Here is a 22,605-nt window from a genome sequence, read left to right as displayed (position 1 = left end):
AAGAAATTGTAAAATGATACAGTTTAATGTAAATGATATAATTATCTCTATAGATACAAAATGGAAATAGAATGGGGGAGTGGTGTAGGAACCCAAAGATTCTGCTCATTAAAAACAAACTTAATTGCAAGAAATGGCATCACGGTGCCTTGACATAATGCTTTTAATGTCCCAAGACAGACAATGGCACATGACTAGAGGGATGATTCAAGGTCTAGCAATAGTTCATCAAGATGATACTAAGAATGAAAGAATATCATGACATAAGCTTGGGCTGCATTCCCTAAAGAGGTGTCGATACAAGAGATGGTCTTATTGAAAAATAATTTAAAAAGGAAAAAAAAAACTTTGCATTCACATAGCTCCTTTCATGTTCCTGCTATCTGATACTTCAGTGTAATCTTAAGCTCACAGGTCCCATCTGACTATCTTTGTTTCAGCTGGAAATTAAGCATTCTATGATACAATTCAAAGGACAAAGAACTCAATGGTTAAGGTCCTTAATCACCTTGCTTTTTGTTGAGCCAGAGGCAAAAAAGGTAATGCATTCAGATGATGGTAGATTTCTCAAGTACAACCAATCCATGAATAACTTAGCATTACATGTGTTCTCTCATGACCAAAGAGTCCTTTGCAAGATTGGCATGGACAGCCTCAGTTCTTATTGGATATTTGCCTTCCAAGTTGTATTTTCTGGAGAGTAGTCTCCATGCTGTTGAGTCCAGCACAATGTAGGATCATAGAAGAATTCCTACATTGCAGAAGACCATTCAACCCATCAAGTCTGCACTGACTCTGACAGAGCATCTTACCCAGGCTTTCTCCCAGTCCTATCCCTGTTAATCACCATGGTTAATTACTTTAACCTACACATTTTGGGATAGTAAGGGACAATTTAGCATGGCCAATCCACCTAATCTGCACATCTTTGGGCTGTGGGAGGAAACTGGAGCAGCCAGAGGGAGCCCATGCAGACAAGGAGAATGTCTAAGACAGTCACCCAAGGTAGGAATCGAACCTAAGTGCCTGGCAGTGTGAGGCAGCAGTGCTAGCCACTATGCCACTCTGCCACCCTCATTGTTTGCTATTTTGTCCTGCCATCAAGTTCTCATGATGGAACTTAGGTGTTTTTGGTGGAAGTACCCCAGTCTTCTTCGGTGGTGACTATGGCATACATGGAATTCTGTGCATACAGCATGATGGTTAGGGCATTAGAGTGGTATGGGTTGATTTTAATCTTCAGCTTAATGCTATCCTGCTTCCAGACATGATCACAGATTTGGCAGAGCAGAAACGCATTTGTCATGCAACAGAAATTTAATTGTAAAATACAGTTCATTGACAATTTCTGAGCTGGAATAAGATGCCATTAAAATGTAAATCAATCTTTGTGGCAAGAAACAAAGTGAAAATAAATAGTGAGAAAATAAATATGCATCTGAATAAATATTACAAGTTCCTATCATACGTGGACAAGTAACAACTGTGAGCTCATTTGTTAAATCAGGGGATAACACTGTCTAGGTAATAATGTTAACATTTAACTTTAAAAAGTAGTAATGTAAACATACAAAGAAAAATAAAAGGTAAAAATAACAAACTGATGCAAACCATTTTCAATGATTAAGAGTATGGTTCCAGCACAAGTAAACTGGGACTGTGGACTGGCTAAGCAAACCGCAAATGAGCAATGGAAGGTTTTCAAGGCAGAGGTTCTGCAGGCAAATTACCACATGGAGGAAAGTTAACTCCTTGGATGGCAGTGAGATAATAAATCAGATTTACAAAACAGGCTTATAACAGAAGTCAGGTACAGGAAACAGTGGAAAAGTGCAGAAAGAATTGGAGTATAGAACAAAGGCAAAGAGCTTGAATGAAAAGATAACTAACTTAAGAGGAAACTAAAAAATCTTTTATAAAAGATAAAACGTAAAAGCAGGTAAAATGGTGATGAGATTAATTAGAGATAAAGAGGAAATCGTTTTGGAGACAGAGGGCACGACAGATATGCTGAATGTGTCCTTTGCATCCATCTTCAAAACAAAAATATCAAGTTATGGTTGCAGTAGCAAATGAATGAGAAATACTGGATAGGATAAAAATAGAAAACATTTCTACATAGTTTGGCATCACTCAAAATGAACAAGTCACCTAGTCCAGATGGGATGCATCTTCAGTTCCTGAGGGAAGCTGGGAAAAACACAGCACCTGGACCACAATGTTTCAATACTTTAAGGATATGGGGGTGGAAGCACTGTAAGATTGCAAATGCTACACCCCTTTAAATAAAAAAAGGAAGTGGATAAAGCTGGCAACTACAGGCCATTCTGACTCATGTTCACACCAGTGAAGGGCCAAATCAATTCTTGTTCAGAGAAGCAAAGATTAACAAGTTCAATCCTGACATTTCCCATGTACAGTGGATAAATTTGGGGAATTATTTGAACTCATAAGACAGTGACTATAAAGATACTGCAATGTTCTCACCTGTCCAACCAGTATAAGCACAACAGTCATGAGGGTCTGCAGTCTTCAGACCCTCTTCCATCTGTATCAGGAGGTCCTTGATTTTATGTTTAATCCGCTTTATGAAGGCCGGATTGATCTGCAAAAAAGTTATTATTGTATTTTCATGTATTTTTCAACATTACAACTGCAGTAGTATAGCAAGAAAGCCTTGTAGTTAAACAAACTTTTTATTGCAATTTTTAAGAACTGTAAATTTGCCTTCCACATTCCAAAAAGGATAACAATTATGATAAATGTATACCCAATGTAAAAATATGATAGACCAGGCACAAACATCCCCAACTGGGATGCAAAGAAAATATACAGATTGAAGAAAGCAATTTAAAATTGTGAATGGAATTGCTCATCTGGAGCACTGCAATATTTGAGACCCCCACTTCAAGATATGTTATTGGAAAAAGTTCTGCAATTGGTTAAAAAGCTCAGATTAAATTCAGTAATCACAACTGCCTGTGCAATAGAGGGTTGTGGGTTTGATCTCCAATTGAGAGACTGGAAGTACATAAATAAGAACATAGGAAATAGGAACAGAAGACCACACAGCCTATTGAGCCCGGTTATTCATGATGGTGACTGATCTTGGTGTTCAGTTCTATTTTCCCACTTGATCTCCACATCCGAGACCCAAAAACATGTCTATCCGGCCTCAAACGTATTTAACAATGCTAGAAGCTACATATATTATTATTATTACAAATGGGCCTGTCCTTTGTACTTTTTCAACTAAACAAAAATAGGTGACAGCCATTCTCTGCTTCATTCTCCAGGGCCATGCTCTGACCAATCAGAACAAACCTACCTGGCTTGAACTAAAAAAAGCTTGCCAGTCAACTTGCATTCCCTCATGACAACGTCTATATCAATCATACTCCACTTGCCAATCAGCATTCCTTCCAAATGGATGACCCACTCTGAAATTTCATCTTTCTAACTATCTATCTAATACCTGGTTACTGTATATAGTGCAATATATGGAATTGAAATAAGATCTGCAATCTAACTGAAATAATAATGGATTCTGGAATACAGACCATTTGCGTCAAAGTAACAGCCTGAGTATACTTGTAACTTGGCACATATTTACAATGCTCGTTTCAGTGCAATCATACATTTTAAAACAAAAAGATATTTCTCAGACTCATCAAAACCTACAGCAAAGAATATAATCAAGTTTTTATTGGTGCCTTAGCCTTTTGTTTGGTGCTTTCTAATAGACTAATTTATTTTGCAATTAAGTGTTTTCAATTCTTAAAGTTATATCACAATTAAACCAGGTGTAATCCAAAAATTACTGACATCTATTTCCAGCCCCTTATTTTGTGAAAGATACTTTAAAAAAATAAAATCAGAGATGAATATCCAGCCTGGTGAACATTTGCCGCTTGTTGCAATAACCACTAGGGACTATGAGAATCCATCTGCTTACTACCATAACATGAGCTATATTTGGTTTAAGAAAACAACCAAAGAGATTTGATTCTCACAGATGGTGGTGACTTTTATGTCATTACACTCTCCAAAATACACACATTTTTGCATGTGTTCTGTTTTAAATGCACATGTAATGCATTGATCACATTTGTTTTCATTGATGTAAAGACAGTGTATTTGATAATTGTTCAACAAAATTGGATGGCTATTTAATGAGTAGCACAAGAATGAGAGTAGACTATTTCATGCCTCTAGCTTACGCTGCCGTTCAGCGAGGCTACAGCTGATTTGCAGTGTAATTCCACATACTCATTTTTGTCCAATACTCCTTAATATCTTGTAGATTGCTAGGTTTTTGTTGTCCCAATTAGAAATTAACAATTGACCTAGTATCAATTGAGTTTGCAAAATAGTTTCAAACTTCTGTCACACTTGTGTAGAAGAATTTCCTACTTCAATCCCAGAGAGATCTGGCTCTAAATTTTAGGTTTTGCCCCCATGTCCTAGATGCCTCAACCTACAAAAATCAATTCTCTCTATTCCAAATGTCCTCCTTGATATCTTAACTTTGACCAAATCACCACTAAACCTTCTAAATTTCAGGGAATACAACTGTAACTAGTGTAACTGTAACCTCCTTGTAATTTAACCTTTGAAGTAGCGCTATTGCTCTAGTAAATCTATACTGCACTTTCTCCAAGGTTGGTCAATCCCATCTACTATGTGGTGGCCAGAATTGCTAACAAGCATCTTGGTTTCTTAGTACCTATACAATTATTAGTGTTAATATAGTGAGCCATGCAACACAGTAATAGGATGTGGCCACCTACTAGATTACTGTTGTCCATTATATTAACCACTATATGTGGCTCATTGCATTTCTGATGAATATATAAAAAAAGAGAAATGGGTACAGTTGGGAATGTAATCTTTATGGTCATTCACATGGTGCATTCTGTGCATTTTAATTATTAGTGTTGGTATACTGATAAGATGAAAGCAGTTCAGATGAAAGGTCATAAACCTGAAACAGTAACTCTAATTCTTTCTCCACAAATGTGCCTCCTGATATTTCCAGAGTTTTCTGCTTTTATTTGATCCTAAAAGCATTGTGTGCCTGTGCTTTTTTTTAATTGATGTGGAGATGCTGGTGTTGGACTGGGGTAAACACAGTAAGAAGTCTCAACACTAGGTTAAAGTCCAACAGGTTTATTTGGTAGCAACAGCCACTAGCTTTCGGAGCGCTGCTCCATCAGGTAAGTGGGAGTTCTGTTCACAAACAACGGTATATAGAGACAAACTCAATTTACAAAATAATGGTTGGAATGTGAGTCTTTACAGGTAAACAAAGTTAAAGGTTACAAATCTTAAAGGTACAAAGTGGAGAGAGAGTTAAGCACAGGCTAAAGAGATGCGCATTGTCTCCAGACAGGACAGTGAGATTTTGCAAGCCCAGTAAAGTCGTGGGGGTTACGCATTGTGTGACATGAGCCCAAGATCCTGGTTGAGGCCGGCCTCATGTGCAAAACATGACTATCATTCTCTGCTCAGTGACTCTGCACTGTCATGTGTCATGAAGGCCACCTTGGAGAACGCTTACCTGAAGATCAGAGGCCGAATGCCCATGAACAATGATGTGTTTCCCAACAGGAAGAGAACACTCTTGCCTGGTAACTGTTCGTTCATCTGTGTTGCAGTGTCTGCATGGTCTCCCCAATGTACCATGCCTCGGGCCATCCTTTCCTGCAGTGTATCAAGTAGATACCAAGTTGCAAGAGTATGTATCATGTACCTGATGGATGGTGTTCTCACGTGAGATGATGGCATCTGTGTCAATGATCCGGCATGTGTTGCAGAGGTTGCTGTGGCAGGATTGTGCGGTGTGGTGTTCTCCTACTGTTTGTATTCCAGAAGGCAAAAAGTGGGGGTGTGGGGATGGCCTTGGTGAAATGTTCGTCTTCATCAATGACATGTTGAAGGTTCCGGAGAAGATCTTGTAGCTTCTCCGCTCCAGGGAAGTACTGGATGACGAAGGGTACTCTGTCCACTGTGTCCCATGTTTGTCTTGAGGAGGTTGGTGCAATTTTTTGCTGTGGCGTGCCAGAACTGATGATCAATGAGTCGAGCGCCATATCCTGTTCTTATAAGGGCGTCTGGAGGCGTCTGTTGCAATCCTCCTCATCTGAGCAGATCTTGCGTATACGGAGGGCTCGTCCATAGGAGGCGGCTTCTTTAACGTGTTTAAATGGAAGCTGGAGAAGTGGAGCATCATGAGGTTATCTGCAGTACAGTGAAGTGCTGAGGTGACCATCCTTGATGGAGATGTGTGTGTCCAAGAACGCAACCGATTCCAGAGAGTCTGATGGTGGGTTGGAACTTGTTGATGTCATATAGTTGATTCAGTGATTGTTTACCTTGAGTCCATAGGGGCTGAGGAGGATCACAACAGCTACAGCATCTTCTCCGGAGCCTTCAACATGTCATTCATGAAGCTGTAGGCCACCCCCAAACCCCCACTTCTTGCCTACAAACAACCGCACAATCTCAAACAGATCATTGTCCGCAGCAAACTACCCAGCCTCCAGGTGGACAGTGACCACGACACCACACAACCCTGCCACAGCAACCTCTGCAAGATGTGCCAGATCATCGACACAGATGCCATCATCTCACGTGAGAACACCATCCACCAGGTACATGTACATATTCTTGTAACTCAGCCAATGTTGTCTACCCGATACGCTGCAGGAGAGGATGTCCCAAGGCATGGTACATTGGGGAGACCATGCAGACCCTGCGACAACGGATGAATGAACACCACTCGACAATCAACAGGCAAGAGTGTCCTCTTCCTACTGGGGAACACTTCAGCAATCATGGGCATTCAACCTCTGATCTTCAGGTAAGCATTCTCCAAGGCAGCCTTCATGACACATGACAGTGCAGAGACTGATAGCCAAGTTCCATGCACACGAGGACAGCTTCAACCGGGAACTTGGGTTCATGTCCATAATCCCCACAACTTGGCTGGGCTTGCAAAATCTCACCTGTCCTTCTGGAGACAATACACATGCCTTTAACCTGTGCTTAACGCTCTCTCCACTCACGTTATCTGTATCTTTAAGACTTGATTACCTGTAAAGATTCACATTCCAATCATTTTGTAAATTGAATCTGTGTCTTTCTATGCCCTGTTTGTGAACAGAACTCTCTCTTGCCCGACGAAGGAGCAGCGCTCCAAAAGCTAGTGGCTTTTGCTACCAAATAAACCTGTTGGACTTTAACCTGCTGTTGTAAGACTTCTTACTTTTATTTGATCATTGACTGCTTTACTTCCTTAGTGACTGACTGGGTGCAAATTTAAACAAGTGAAATGCATTTGCCCAGATTATGTGAAGTATGACAATTTCTACTAACATTGGCACATATGGCTCAAATGATGCCGTACAACCACATTTATTACCAGTTGGCAACTTTTACTACCACAAATTTTGCAGTCAAGTATCCCGCATTTGGGGACATCGCAGGCGTCAGCACACCCAACGTGCAGTGGGCTAGCCTCATCCTGAGCGAACCACCTGCTTGATCATGGTTTCACCCGAGGTTAGCAGGAAATCTTGAGGAGAGAGTAGTAGTGAGTAGTAGTTAAATAAAAATTCCTTGCCCTTTCTTTTCTGCTCAGCTGCCTGTCCCCTGTAATAATTCTCCTGAGTGAGGGAGGAAAAATGGAAATCTTTAGAAAAGCTTCAGGTATCATATTAAATCTGCCTTTTACAAAAAAAAATCTAGATTCAAGTAAATAACTTGAATATGCTGATTTTTTTTGGAAATAAAGATGATCAAAAACACAATTGAAAAGCAACTATTTGAAGTGTTGCAATTTAAACTTGTTATACATCACTGCTTTTTGATTTCACCTGCCACTTTTAATTTCTAACTCTGAATCCATAACTGAAAAAAAACGTTATCTTAAATGGTATGTAATTATAATCTACAAATTAGCAGCTATACACTAAATTGCCTTTCAAGAAATTTTCCTGAACCTTGGACCATGAGTTCTCGAATCATCAGGTCTCGAGTGAAGAGGCTCAATCAAGTGGAGACTCCAATAGTACACTCTGCAACTGAGAGATTCACCAGCATACTAAAACTCCCAGACTGTATTGGTAGCTGCACACTATCACAGAATATAACTCCTAAGGGCTGCCACTTTCTCCTCTCTATAATACGTTACAGCACACAGAGGGTAGAGGGTGCCTGGAACTCGCTGCCGGGGGAGGTAGTGGAAGCAGATGCGTTAGTGACTTTTAAGAGGCATCTTGACAAATGTATGAATGGGATGGAAATAGAGGGATACAGTCCCTGGAAGGGTAGGGGGTTTTAGTTCAATTGGGCAGTGTGGTCGGTGCAGGCTTGGAGGGCCAAAGGGCCTGTTCCTGTGCTATAATTTTTTGTTCTTTGTTCACAGGGTGAGTTTATAACAGAATGTTGTACTATGTAATTTGAAACAAACTGTCTTGAAGTCCAGCACTGATTTGCTGATTGGATAAAATACAATTTTCTTTCATATGCAACTTATCATTTGGGAATTTTGTACCAAAGTTGCTACAGTTAATTCCTAATTCTACTAAACAGGCAAGTCTTAAAGTGGCTTTAATTCTATTATTTCCCAATTTAAAAATTCTGAACCGTAACCCATGACCAGCCCTTTAGGAGTGAAACATCAGAGGATTGACTAATTATTATGCATTGGTCCTTTTTAAGATGTCAGCTTGTCTTTTTGAAATGCTTTAGAAATGTTCTTTTAACTTTTAGGTAATATTTTTTCCTGTTCTTGGGATTGATTGTTTAAATGTTGGTCATAAAGCTAGGTGAATCCCCTAGATCCTAAATAGTGTCATTGGTTCTATTACATTTGCAGATGGGACATCTGAAATGTCTTATTCAAAGAACAGGAGTTGTAACAACAATATCCTCAGATGCTGCACCAATGTATCATTTTAGGTTATACAAGCATTACACTGCTTTTCAAGAAAGAAGGGAGAGAGAAAACAGTGAACTACAAGCCAATTAGTCTAACATCAGTTGTTAGGAAAGTACTGGAATGTATTATTAAAGAAATCTTAATGCATGTGAAAAAGCATGGTATGATTAAAATAAATCAACGTGTATTAAAGGGAAGTCCTGTCTTGGCAAGTTTTTTTTGAGGATTTATCTAGTACAGTAGCTGTAGTAGACAAGTTATCATTTGATAGTACAGAAAAAAGACATCAACCTTTTATCTTGCATTCATCAGCACAATTCACAAAAATACCAAATGTAAAGGGAACAACAATTTATACTGCATGCATGAATTTGAATTCAATATATAAAAAAATCTGGAATTAAGAATCTACTGATGACCATGAAACCATTATTTAATGCCGTAAGAACACTTTCAAGGAGCTATGAACCTGTACCCTTAGGTCCCATTGTTCTGTAACTCTCCCCAGTGCCCTACCATTAACTGAGTAAGTCCTGCCCTGGTTCAATCTAGCAAAATGCATCACCTTGCATTTATCTAACTTAAACTCCATCTGCTATTCATCAGTCCACTGGTCCAACTGATCAAGATCTTGTTTAAGAAGGGGAACAGAGACTTTGCCGGGAATTATAGACCGGTGAGTCTTACTTCTGTTGTGGGCAAGGTTTTAGAAAAAATTATTAGGGATAGGATTTATAGTTATTTGGAGTATAATGAATTGATTAGAAATAGTCAGCATGGTTTTGTAGCAGGTAGGTCGTGCCTTACTAACCTTATTGAGTTTTTTGAGAAGGTGACCAAAGAGGTGGATGGGGGTAAGGCAGTTGACGTGGTATACATGGATTTTAGTAAGGCGTTCGATAAGGTTCACCATGGTAGGCTTCTGCAGAAAATGCAGATGTATGGGATTGTGGGTAATCTAGGAAGTTGGATCAGGAATTGGCTATCAGATAGGAGACAGAGGGTGGTGGTGGATGGTAAATATTCATCATGGAGTGCAGTTACGAGTGGTGTGCCTCAGGGATCTGTTTTGGGGCCACTGTTGTTTGTAATTTTTATTAATGATCTGGATGAGGGTATAGTTGGGTGGATTAGTAAATTTGCTGATGACACCAAAGTTGGAGGTGTGGTAGATTGTGAGGAAGGGTGTCATAGTCTGCAGGGAGACTTAGATAGGTTGCAGAGCTGGGCCGAGAGGTGGCGGATGGAATTTAATGCGGAGAAGTGTGAGGTAATTCACTTTGGTAGGAGCAACAGATGTGTCGAGTATAGGGCTAACGGGAGGACTTTGAATAGTGTGGATGAACAGAGGGATCTAGGTGTGTGTGTACATAGATCCCTGAAAGTTGGGAATCAAGTAGATAAGGTTGTCAAGAAGGCGTACGGTGTCTTGGCGTTTATTGGTAGGGGGATTGAATTTAGGAGTCGCAGTGTAATGTTGCAACTGTACACTACTCTAGTGCGGCCGCACTTGGAGTACTGTGTGCAGTTCTGGTCCCCGCATTACAAGAAGGATGTGGAGGCGTTGGAGAGGGTGCAGAGGAGGTTTACTAGGATGTTGCCTGGTATGGTGGGGAGGTCCTATGAGGAGAGACTGAGGGATCTAGGGTTGTTTTCGTTGGAAAGAAGGCGGCTAAGAGGGGATCTTATTGAAACATATAAGATGATTAGAGGTTTAGATAGGGTGGATAGTGATAGCCTTTTTCCTCGGATGGAGAAAGCTAGCACGAGGGGCCATGGCTTTAAATTAAGGGGGGGTAGCTACAGGACGGATGTCAGGGGTAGGTTCTTTACCCAGCGGGTGGTGAGGGATTGGAATGCCCTGCCTGCTGCAGTTGTAAATGCGTCTAGTTTGGGGGCGTTTAAGAGATCTCTGGATAGGTTTATGGACGAAAAGGGATTGGTATAGGCTAGTGGGTCATTGTTTTTGTAACTGGTCGGCGCAACATCGTGGGCCGAAGGGCCTGTTCTGCGCTGTAATGTTCTATGTTCTATGTTCTAGATCCTGTTGCAATTGGAGATAACTTTCTTCACTGTCCACTATGCCATCAGTCTTGGTGTCATCTGCAAACTTACTAACCATGCCTCCTATATTCTCATCCAAATCATTAATATAAATTATAAATAACAGTGGACACAGGCATTTAAAGATGCAAGGACTGATTAGGGACAGTCAGCATAGCTTTGTGAATGGAAAATCATGTCTCACAAATTTGATTGAGTTTGTTGAAGGGGTAATCAAGAAGGTAGATAAGGGCAGTGCAGTTAATGTTGTCTATATGAACTTTAGCAAGGCACTGCATGGTAGGTTGTCGCATAAGGTTAAATCTCAGGATCCGGGGTGAGGTATCTAAATAGATATAAAATTGGTTTGATGGCAGAAGGTAGTTGTAAAGGGTTGGTATAAGATTTATATTAGATATAAGATTGGTTTGATGACAGAAGGTAGTTGTAAAGGGTTATTTTTCAAGCTGGAGGTCTGTAACCAGCAGCATGCCTCAGGGATTGGTGCTGTGTCCACTGTTATTTATCATTTATATTAATGATTTGGATGAAAATATGGGAAGCATGGTTAGTAATTTTGCAGATGATACCAAGATTGATGACAGTGGACAATGAAGAGTGAAGGAAGTTATCTCCAATTGCAACAGGATCTTGATTAATTGGGCCAGTAGGCTGATGAATAGCAAATGGAGTTTAATTTAGATAAATGCATCACCTCGCATTTTGGAAGAGTGAACCAGGGCAGGACTTGCTTAGTTAATGGTAGGGCAGTGGGGAGAGTTATAGAACAAAGAGATCTAGGGGTACAGGTTCATAGCTCCTTGAAAGTAGTATCACAGATGGACAGAGTGGTGAAGAAGGCATTCAACATACTTGGTTCCGTTGGTCAGAACACTGAATACAGGAGTCGGGACATCTTGTTGAAGTTGTACAAGACATTGATGTGGCCATATGTGGAATACTGTGTACAGTTCTGGTCACATTATAGAAAAGATATTAAACTAGAAAGAAAGCAAGAGAGATTTACTAGGATGCTACTAGGACGTGACGGTTTGAGTTTGAGGGGCTGGATACACTGGGACTTTGCTCTCTGGAGCACAGAAGGCCAATGAGTGAACTTAGAGATCCATAAAATAATGAGGGGCACAGATCAGCCAGATAGTCAACATCTTTTCCCAAAGGTAGGGGAGTCTAAAACTAGAGGGCATAGGTTTAAGGTGAGGGGAGAGATACAAAAGGGTCCAGAGAGGCAATTGTTTCCACAGATTGGTCATTGCCTGGAACAAGCCAAGGTAGTAGTAGAGGTGGGTACAAGTTTGCCTTTAAAAAGCATTTAGACAAGTTCATAGAATCATAGAAACCCTACAGTGCAGAGGGGCCATTTGACCCATCGAGTCTACACCTGCCACGATCCCACCTGATCCCTATCCCCATATCCCTCTAAATCTAAGCATCGCAGGACACTAAGGGGCAATTTTAGCATGGCCAATCAACCTAACCGTCACATCTTTGGACTGTGGGAGGAAACCTGAGCACCTGGAGGAAACCCTTGCAGATACGAGGAGAATGTGAAAATCCACACAGATAGTGACCCAAGCCAGGAATCGAAGCCAGGTCCCTGGAGCTGTGAAGCAGTAGTGCTGACCACTGTGCTACTATGCCACCCATTTACCCAGTTACATGAGTATAGAGGAATACTGGGCAAATGCAGGCAATTGGGACTAGCTTAGGGGTTTAAAAAAAAGGCAGCATGGATAAGTTGGGCCAAAGGGCTTGTTTCCATACTGTACACCTCTATCACTATAACCTGAGTTCTGAAATAGCAACAACTGCTCATTATTTGTTCTGGAAGCAGAACAAAACCAAGATTTGAAATGGTTCACCATTCTTTATTAGTTTTAATATGGACAAATGCTCAAGACAGGATACCCATTTTTTATTTTGGAATGCTCATGATTTCACAAAATTAGGAATCTCATTCATGAATTCAGAATGATGCTGAAGCTTCACCACTGACATGCTTAATTTGTCCATAAATAAAATCAGGAGTTTTGCTCTGGAGTTCTTGTCCAATATTTATTGGTGTGGAGAGGACTTTCTTACTGCCTTTGTTATCATTTGCTGTTCAAACAAGTCCAGACATATTTAATCCATTCTTATCCATGTCTAAAATCCATGTCTCCTGCATTGGGCTGTATTGTTTTATGGTCCCATAACACTAGTGTTCATATTTATGGATGATATCTAAATTGCCATACAGTATTTCATTCAGTCTCTCCTTTGGTCAATGCTTTTCTTCTTCCTTCTGAAAACTCAGGGATATGGGCCATTCCGACATGTACAGTATTATGTGGGAAACTTTTTTGGGGGTGGGGGTGTTTATATTCCTCCTCCTGTGCAGGAACTTTGCTCATCATGCCGCAACACCCAAAAAAACTTGGCTCAAGTTTTAATAAAGAAATCATTTGTATTTACTTTGTGCCTTGCACATTCTCCAACCATCCCAAAAAGCTCTCTCAGCCAATGAATTACTTACTTGTAGTAAAGTATGGAAACACAGCAATGTACACAAGATTCTATACGCAGAAACTAAATTAAGAGATATGTTTTAGTGCTAGGATTTGAGGGATGAACGTGAATAAGAAAGCTTTGACATTCATTCTAGGAGCTTGTGTCTTTTTGACTCAAAAAAAAAATGGCATTTCCTACACTGCAGTGGTCCAGGACTAGAAAAAAATGTCAGCTTAGATTCAACATCCCAGATGGAATGAACCCTTGACTCAGATTCAAGAACACATGATAATATTTTCATGTAAAATGCTTCTTTTATTCAAATTCTAGGAAAGCCACAATGTAGGCAAATGAATATTTTCAAAATGACAATTAAGTTTTAATATTGGCAGTAGCTGTTATTAAAACTGCTGCATCAGTTATCATCAGCTGTAGATTCAAGTGAGTCAGATAATCTTTGATTGCTTTGTTGTAATTGTCACCGAGAAAATCATTGATCCTTTTGAAAAATTTGTGAGCAGCCTAGAAGTTGTGAAGATACTAATGGAGTACATGGGTCCGTAGCAAGCTGACCTGCTTAGTTTCAAGCTAATGCTTTGCAATAAGCCCAAATTGTTCCAAAAATGAAAAAAAAACTATGTTTAAGACAAAAATGAGCTTTTAAGTGTCTCATGCCAAATTTGTAAAAGAAGTCAACATGCCAGTCAAAGGAAATCAACAGTGAATCAAGGTCAAGAATTTACCAAAATTAATGTAATGACAATAATAAAAACAATAATACCAGAGAATGACACATTCCCATGGCCAGATTTCCTCAATTTCCATCCTAGACTTTAAAGCAAGTGGGTGAGAAGATTGAAAATGCCCTAAATTTAAATCAAGTTTTCTTTGAGGGAGCCACTTCTAAAATTAGAAATTTGCACACCACTCCACAATGTTAAAAAAAGATGAGATGGGCAAAACAGAAAATTAAACTAGTTAGCCTAACTCCTCAGATAGGTCGAAAACATTTATCAAAGTATTGGGCAGAAAGTGACAGTGTACGTTGAAATGTATCAGCAAGAGATAAGACAGATTAAGTGAAGGAGCACAATTGCAGCAAATGGATTTCAACATAGGCCCAAAGTGGATAACTTCAGATTTGCCTAAAAATAATGGAAGAAGTTACTTTCTAAATGAACAAAGGCTAGAAGTAATGGTAGGCCAAATAAACTTGGGAGAGACAGCTACAATTTATGACATTTTAACAGTGAGACTGTGCATGTCACATAACTGATGTTAGCAACAGGTAACATATTTACTGTTCCCACAAAACAATGCATCAAAATTTCTGTGGTGAGCAATTTTGTATCCACACAAACTGCAGCAAAAATAGAAAATTACTTGATTTCCAAAAGGGTATTTCATTAAAATTCCAAAGTTGTGGCATTCAGGACAAAACTTGGGTATAGACAGGGAACTGTCTGAAAGGTAGGAAATGACAAAAGGTTAACATCAGCTTGGATGGCAAACACTGATGCTAATAGGTAGGGCATCTCAAGGATCAATCTTCAATTCACCACTGCTATTGACTATAATCAATGCCTTAGAACACAGAAAATAAAATACAAGTTAGTTAAATTTTCAATTAATATTGAAGTTGAAGGACTATAGGATGAGCTAGAAAAGTACAGCAAGAGCTATTTAGTCTTGGTCACTGAGAAAATTCAAACACTGGCAGTGCGGAGGCAGCCAAATGGTTGATAGTTTTATGCATTTAATTTAAGTATCTGGAAAAACTTAAGATCCTTGGGCTTTTCAGTCTGGGACAGAAGGCAATCGAAATGTGATCTTTTAAACCTACACAAAAAAGTAGCACAGTAAGAATTAATCCAAAACACTACTTTAAATTTAAAAGTAGAAACAGGACAAAGGCAGGGGTACAAGTTAAATGGTTATTTTCTCACAGGAAGTTCACGAAAGGATCAACCAATATTTATCCTAGAATCCCACTGCTAACAGTACTGTGGGTATACCTATACCACATGGATTGCAGCGATGCAGCTTATCACGACCTTCTCAAGGGCAGTAAGTCCTGACTGACCCAACAACATCCACATCCAATGAATGGACATTATAAAAACGTTAAACCTTTCAAAAGGCGTGTGTCAGGGCAAAAGATCCCAAAATTGTTTAAGACATGAGAAATGTACACACAATTATAGATATCAGAATCCCTACAGTGCAGAATGGGGCCATTTGGCCCATCAAATCTGCACCGACAACAATACCAGCCAGGTTCTATCCCCGTAACCCCACACATTTACCCTGTTGACCCCTCTGACCTACGCATCCTGAGACACTAAGGGGCAATTTAGCATGGTCAATCCCGTTAACTTGTTGTTCTGGGTTGATGAATTTAGATGTTCCAAACCTTCCTCATCTATAAATAGTTTTTGTGATCACTGATCTAAGCTAATTTCCCCCTTTTCTTCTCCCCTCCTTCCCCTAAATTATGATTTATTAAAAAAGTATACAAGTTGCCTCCTTTAACAGTTTAGTGTTTTTTGTTTAAAACAATGTCCCAAGACACTGGAACATGATGAAGCAACATTAGACACCAAATTACACAATACTGGTGCAACATGGGGGCACAGTGGCTACCACTACTGCCTCACAGCTCCAGGGACTGAGTTCCATTCCCAGCTTGGGTGACCGTCTACGCAGAGTTTGCACAATCTCTGACTGCATGGGTTTCCTCCAGTATCCTCCTACAGTCCAAAGATGTGTGGGTTAGGTTGATTGGCCAGGATAAATTGACCCTAGTTTCAGGGAACATTAGCAGGGTAAATGTGGAGTTACAGGGATAGGGTAGGATTGTTGTCAGTGCAGATGCAATGGGCCAAATGGCCTTCTGTATTGTAGGGATTCTATGAATATTAGAGCAGAAAACCATAAGCTTGGTCAAAAGGTGGTTCTTAAAATCTTAAAGGAACAGAAGGCATCCAGCTTCCAGAAAAAAATGATCAAGTTGCCTAGGAGGTAAACAATAGAACAGGGTCAACCAGAAGTTAATTATAGGGTTGTGTAGGTTCCTGGATCTGTGTTACAAGCAGTTTGAGTTTAGTTAGTTTTGAGCATGATGAATGCAGGTGACATCTCTTTCCCAAAGAGTTCAGTGGAAATTGTGTTTGCGATGGTTAAAAAAGCTTCTTTTTAAAAAATATGTAACTGAAGGACTGCATTACTTGAGAGTTGAACTTTTGGGATAACCAAACTGAGGAAGAGATTAATATGCAAGACTCCAGAGATTAAGAATATTAGAATCAATAGAATATTAGACCAAAGATCACGATGTTGAAAACGCAAGCAAAGCCCAGGTTAAGTAAGGAGTCTACAACCATGGGACGGTTGAAAATTTAGAGGGGAAATCTTACTAGGGGTAAACAGCAGGCCCAAGAAATCTCAATCTTGATATGAACTTTTGAAATAGTACTCAGACTATGTGGTTAATCTTCCAATTTCTGACAAGCACATGATTTGAATTACTGGGAGTGCAAGTCAAACATGTAGACTAACATACAAGGCTTTGAACCAAATGCTAGAAAATGGATAAGAGATCAGTGCTTGATAGTGCAGACACAATAGACCAAAGGGCCTCTTCCTGTACCATAAAACTCATGGCTGAGAAGGAAACTAGTCTAGATTACAATTATGTTCATAAAACTCAAACCATACTGAATGTTATAAATATTTATGTTCCTTTGTTTTCTGTCTAGTAAAAATATTTTTGCTTTAAACTAGAATGTTATAGCTTTTTCTCAGTAAATACTAATATGGCAGTGTGGTTAGCACTGCTGCCTCACAGCACCAGGGATCCAGGTTCGATTCCCTGCATGGGTCACTGCTTTTGTGGAGTCTGCATGGGATTCCTCCCAAAGTCCAAATTGGCTATGGTAAATTCTCCTCGGTGTACCTGAACAGGTGCCAGAGTGTGACGACTCAGGGATTTTTCACAGTAATATCACAGATGTTAATGTCTGCTTATTTATGAAACTAATAAATAAACTTAAATATTTCAGATACCCCAATCATGTGAAAAAATGTGTTTCAGATGTCACAATATGTAGATGAGAAATAAGAAGAATCTATCCTTGGCAGACGCCGGAGGTAGCAGCGTAGGAGCATGAAGAGAAACAGGTGATACTCTGGTTGTGATCAGATGGATAAGAATGGAACCAGGTAAGAGTGTTTCCACTTAGCTACATGACAATGGGGAGGTGCTGGAAGAGGATGGTATGGCCAACAATGTCAGAGGCTGCAGTCAGGTCCTGGGAAAAGGAGGGATATTTTACTTTTGTCACAAGCCATAGGATTTCACTTGTGACTTTAACTGTGTACACATTTAGTCAGACCTCCCACTGCAGCCCTGGAAGAATTCGACAAGACGACCAGAACACCCCAGCGTGCACCGGCATCAAGGCCAGCTCCCGGGGTCAGATAATCTTTTGGGCTGCAGTAACTTCACGTTTCCTACAACATTGTCAGTCACCAGTTTCAGCGGCCGATTTAAAAAAAGAAATAAATACAGGACACCCTCCTCCCCCCCACCACCACCGTTCCTCCTCCCTCTTCCATACCGAGAAGGGAGGGAATCGCGGGGGGGAAATCACAAACCCAAAGAGAGGTCTGCGGAGGATCAGCGGCGATGTATATATTTTTCCCTGTTGGGAGTTGGGGGGGTGGGAGAAGGAGAGACAGCTCGTCCCGCTCGCCCGGGCGGACAGAGGCCTCCCCGCTGTCCCCTCTCTAACAGTGTGTTGCGATTGTGCCTCCATTACCTTGCCCTGCGGGTCGAAGCAGTCAGCCGCCTCCTCTTGCTGCTGCTCAGCCCCAGCCACGCTGCTGCTGCTGGCGGCCCCATTGCCTCTGCTGTCCGGGTACGGGTTACAAAATGAGCGCTCCTCCATCTCCATCTCCGACTTCAACCGTTTGGACATGGTCTCTCCCATCACACCCCGGGGCTACGGGGGCCCCGAGCGGGACAAAAAGGGGCGGCTCGCGCTCTCCTTCCCTCCGCCCCGGGGGCAGCAGCGACAGCGCGAGGCGCCCAACCGCCCGCCTGGGACACTATACCTCTCGCGCCCAACCGCCCGCCTGGGACACTGTCGCCCTCGCGCCTCTCGCCGCCACTGGGAGGAGGAGGAGGAGGAGGAGGGAGGAGGTGCTCCTACAGCGGGTGCACCGTCTGCTCTCACTACACAACACAAAAATCAACAGCCACTCCCTCTCTGTCTCCTTTCTAATGTGCCCCTAAACCCTGGCTAAGTGTCAAACACCGCACATACAAAGCCAGGTTGTAAACAGTCCTGACTATCACCTCCACTCAATTAATTTGTAAGTCAATCACTGAATCACCAACCTCCTCCCAAATTCACTTATTTCCTCCTGGCTTTAATCACCTTCACGCAATTAATATGCAAGTCAATCGTTCCTCATCTTTGAATCAGCACCCCCCCCATTCACTTATTTCCTCATGGCTTTAATTAAAATGCACTGCTTCGCTTCCCTTCCCTCCCCAAATTTATTTCATCCCTCATATTTTGCACTGCAACATTATATGCCCTTCAAATGTGTGTTGGTGAGCTATTTTATATCAAAAGAATACAGCTAGTGCGCGTTTATTCCGTTTCTTTTCTATTAAATACAATGCAGCATGCACAAGTCACCATGGTTTTCCACAGTAATTAAGTGACTATTAGGTTTAATTCTCCCAACATATACTCTTCCCTATCAGTAAAACATGTCGTTAACACTTTTTTATTCATAATTAAGGCAGTCTGCATAAAACGACATGCATCCTCCCACATCCTTGATTTTAATAAAAACTCGAAGAACTGTGTTTGTAATTTTTTAATGCTGGTTTCTTCAAAGCAGGATTGTATTACAATCTTCTCTTTCTTATGCTAACAGAACACCACAGTCCACTTTCTAGCGCAGGAACCGTATCGCCTGTTGTATTGACAATGCAAACAAACCTTTCCATTTCTATTTAATCTCACATCAAACACCCTAGAGGTCATAGTGACAGATCGTTTCGTTTTAGAAAAGTAATTGAGGTACGAGATATTCAGAAAGGATTTTCATGAATTACTTTTCTATTTTGTTTTACTGTTGTAATACAGATGAGTTAGTGAAGGGGGTTGGGCAGCTCTACAGAGCCATCATGCTGTTTGAGGACAGACATTGCTCGACCGCTGGACCACTCACTACTCAGCTGAACAGATGGTGCTTTTCTTATTTCAAATGCATCACTCTCAATTCTACCTAGAGCAGTAAATTCATTTTTTAATTTTTTTTGTGTTGAATAAATTTTATTTAATCCAAATACAATAATTTTTGTGTTTTTTTTCTCCAATTTTCTTTCTGATTTTCTTCCTTCTTCCTCTTCTGAAGATGATCATTTATAATAAGGTAAAGTTTCAAGGGTAGCAGCAACCCTTTACTACTTCACTTCAAATTAATGGAAATTGAAAGATTTTTGGGCTGTGGCACCTATTATACCTGAACCCGAAACTGTACTTAACTGTGGTCCATATGTACGGTCTTTCAGCTGTGCTGGCTAGATACTGTGCCACATTTTCCCCATCTGAGTAGCACCAAGGTTAACTGAAGCATCATTCTATCTTATCTGAATAATTAACAGATTAGACAATTAACTGGGATTTTATGGGGTTTTAATTTATTTTTTCAGGGGAGGAGGGCGTAGTTGGCTAGGCCAGCATTTATTGCTCATCCCTAACTGCCCTTGAGAAAGTGGTGATGAACAATTCTCTTGAGCCGCTGCGGTCCATATGGTGTAGGTACACCCATGGTGCTGTTAGGAAGGGAGTTCCAGGATTTCAACCCAGTGACAGGTGAAGGAGTGATGATGTAGTTCTAAGTCAGGATGGCGTGTGGCTTGGGGGGGAAATTGTAAGTGGTGGTGTTCCTGTTGCCCTTGTCCTTCAAGGTGATGGAGATATGTGTGGCTTACTCACATCAATAATCAGTCCACTTAATTGTTCAATCTTTATGGCTACCAAATAATTTATGGCAAAACTATTGTCTACATTTTCTACTGAATATTTAACTAGCAAGACTGTTTACAGTAGAATCAACAGCACAGTTATATGATTAGATTGGCGTTCAACCAAGAACCACTGTAGTATTATAAAATCAGAATTTGTAAATTCACTTTGATTTAGTCCCTAACATCAGTTCAAAGGATTGATCCATATATTGGTACATAGTAATAATGTAAATGAACATCGGTTAATTGACTGAATGGCATCAGTCTAATCTGTCCTTGGACTTTCAACTCATACCATTAAGTAGATTTTCAATGCACCTGACTGTTTGAATAAACCTACTTATGGCATGTGAACTATCTCAATGCAATCCAGAGCAATTTTTTTGTTGATAGGAATGTTGAATTCTATGGGTGCAATCTTCTGGCACTTCATGCCGAGCAGGATCTTCACGTTCTGCCGACAGCACACACCCATCATGTTTATCCCAGCAGTGTGGGATGGAATTGACAGTGATGGGACCAGAAATTCCTACCATGACCATGACACCTTCTGCTGAGATAAATGCCATGGGGAGACCGGAGAATCCCGATGTACGGGCGCGAACTTCCAACTCTGTGGTTTCCCTGTGTGGGTGGAATCAATGGGAAATCCCATTGACAGTGATGGAACTAGAACATCCTGCCGCCGGCCAACAACATGACACCTCCTGGCACTGAGAAGAATGCTGCAGGGTTGCCAGAGAATCAAGGCAACAGGTTTTGAGGGCAACTCTGGTGTATAAGGGCATCATTTCAGTCCTTTATGTTCTAATTCCGCAGAGCTAAAATAAATGGATATGAGGTGGTTTTGTGCTGTACTGCATCATGAAATTCACTCTGAGGAAACCTTGATCTTATTTTCCTGAGCAACACGAACACTTGTGTCCCTGTAGCTACAATAACTTGCCTTTATATAGTGCTGTTAACATTATAAAACATACCAATGTTCTCTATAAGGAGCAATATAAAACAAAATAGGACATAGGAGTCACATCAGGCAATATTAAGTTAGATGACCAAAAAGAAGTAATTAACACATGTCTGAAAGGAAGCAACTAAAGACACAGGAAAGCTTGAGAGGCCTGAGAACAGATACCTTGGAGGGTTGTGGCGTCAAAGAGGATTACAAAGATAGGGAGAGATTTACAAAATAGAATGAGAATTTAAAGATCAATATGACCAGGTGCCAATGTGGGTCAGTGAGCACAGAGATTATAGGTGAATAGGACTTGATATGAGTTAAAATATGGGCAGCAGAGTTTTGGATGATCTCCACTTTACAGAGAGTAAATATGGGAGACCAGCCAGTAGTGCATTGGAATAATCATATCTGGAGGTAACAAAGGCATGAATGAGGTTTCAGCAGTAGATAAGCTGAGACAGGGGCAAAGTCAGGAAATGTTACAGAGATGGAAATAGGTGATCTTGCTGATGCTGTGACTATGTGAACGGAAGCTAATTTTGGGGTCAACTAGGAGACCAAGTTTGCAAACAGACTAGTTTATTCTGATTGGGAAAGGGATACTGTCACAGAGATGTGGATGAAAGTAACTAAGCAAAATTAAGATGTTGCAGATTTCTTTTCATGAACTCAATATCAACCATTAGCACCGCTAATGGTTCATATTGGGGTGCGCACGGCCTGAAAATCACACCCAACTGTTGTTTCTGTTAACCATAGCTACATGTCAGTCATGATCTAATTGAATGGTGGAACATGTCAAGAGGCTTCTGTTTCTTTGCTCCTCTAGCCATGGTTAGATGTTGCTTTCCTATTATACTGTGACTACCTTTATAAACATTAAGGAGAGAAAAGGAATTAGAGAGAGAATGGCATTGAATTATGATCCTGATTATATTGACGACTTATTTTTTGAATTGAAGTGCGGTTAATGACGTAAATAATAGAATCACTTATTCCATGTCTTCTACAAGGCCTTACTATTGCTTCTTAAATTTCCAAATAACTGCAAGATCAAAATTTGAATTAATCTTGAAATGAACATAAGGAGACCTG

At 40.5% G+C, this 22,605-nt stretch overlaps 1 protein-coding gene and 1 pseudogene across 2 annotated transcripts in view; both read right to left on the bottom strand.

The window, feature by feature from the left end:
- The window catches only part of lancl2 (LanC lantibiotic synthetase component C-like 2 (bacterial)), a 57,155-nt gene extending 38,509 nt beyond the window's left edge, over positions 1-18,646 (bottom strand). The window contains exons 1-2 of one of the 2 annotated variants that reach the window (XM_080209497.1): positions 18,319-18,646; positions 2,488-2,605 (exon numbers count right to left, since the gene is read on the bottom strand). In XM_080209497.1, the coding sequence (XP_080065623.1) occupies positions 2,488-2,605; positions 18,319-18,489 (289 nt within the window). In that variant the 5' untranslated portion in view covers positions 18,490-18,646. The remainder of the gene's footprint in view (positions 1-2,487; positions 2,606-18,318) is intronic. The other variant, XM_080209490.1, reaches the window with a different exon arrangement.
- Positions 7,418-7,571, bottom strand: LOC145362147 (U1 spliceosomal RNA; annotated as a pseudogene).
- Positions 18,647-22,605: the final 3,959 nt, after the last annotated feature.

Source organism: Carcharhinus amblyrhynchos, chromosome 2 (assembly GCF_965287045.1).
Source record: "Carcharhinus amblyrhynchos chromosome 2, sCarAmb.v2.hapA, whole genome shotgun sequence".
Lineage (NCBI taxonomy): Eukaryota > Metazoa > Chordata > Chondrichthyes > Carcharhiniformes > Carcharhinidae > Carcharhinus > Carcharhinus amblyrhynchos.
Note: the sequence above shows the minus strand (reverse complement) of the source record. Positions and strands in the feature narration are given on the sequence as shown.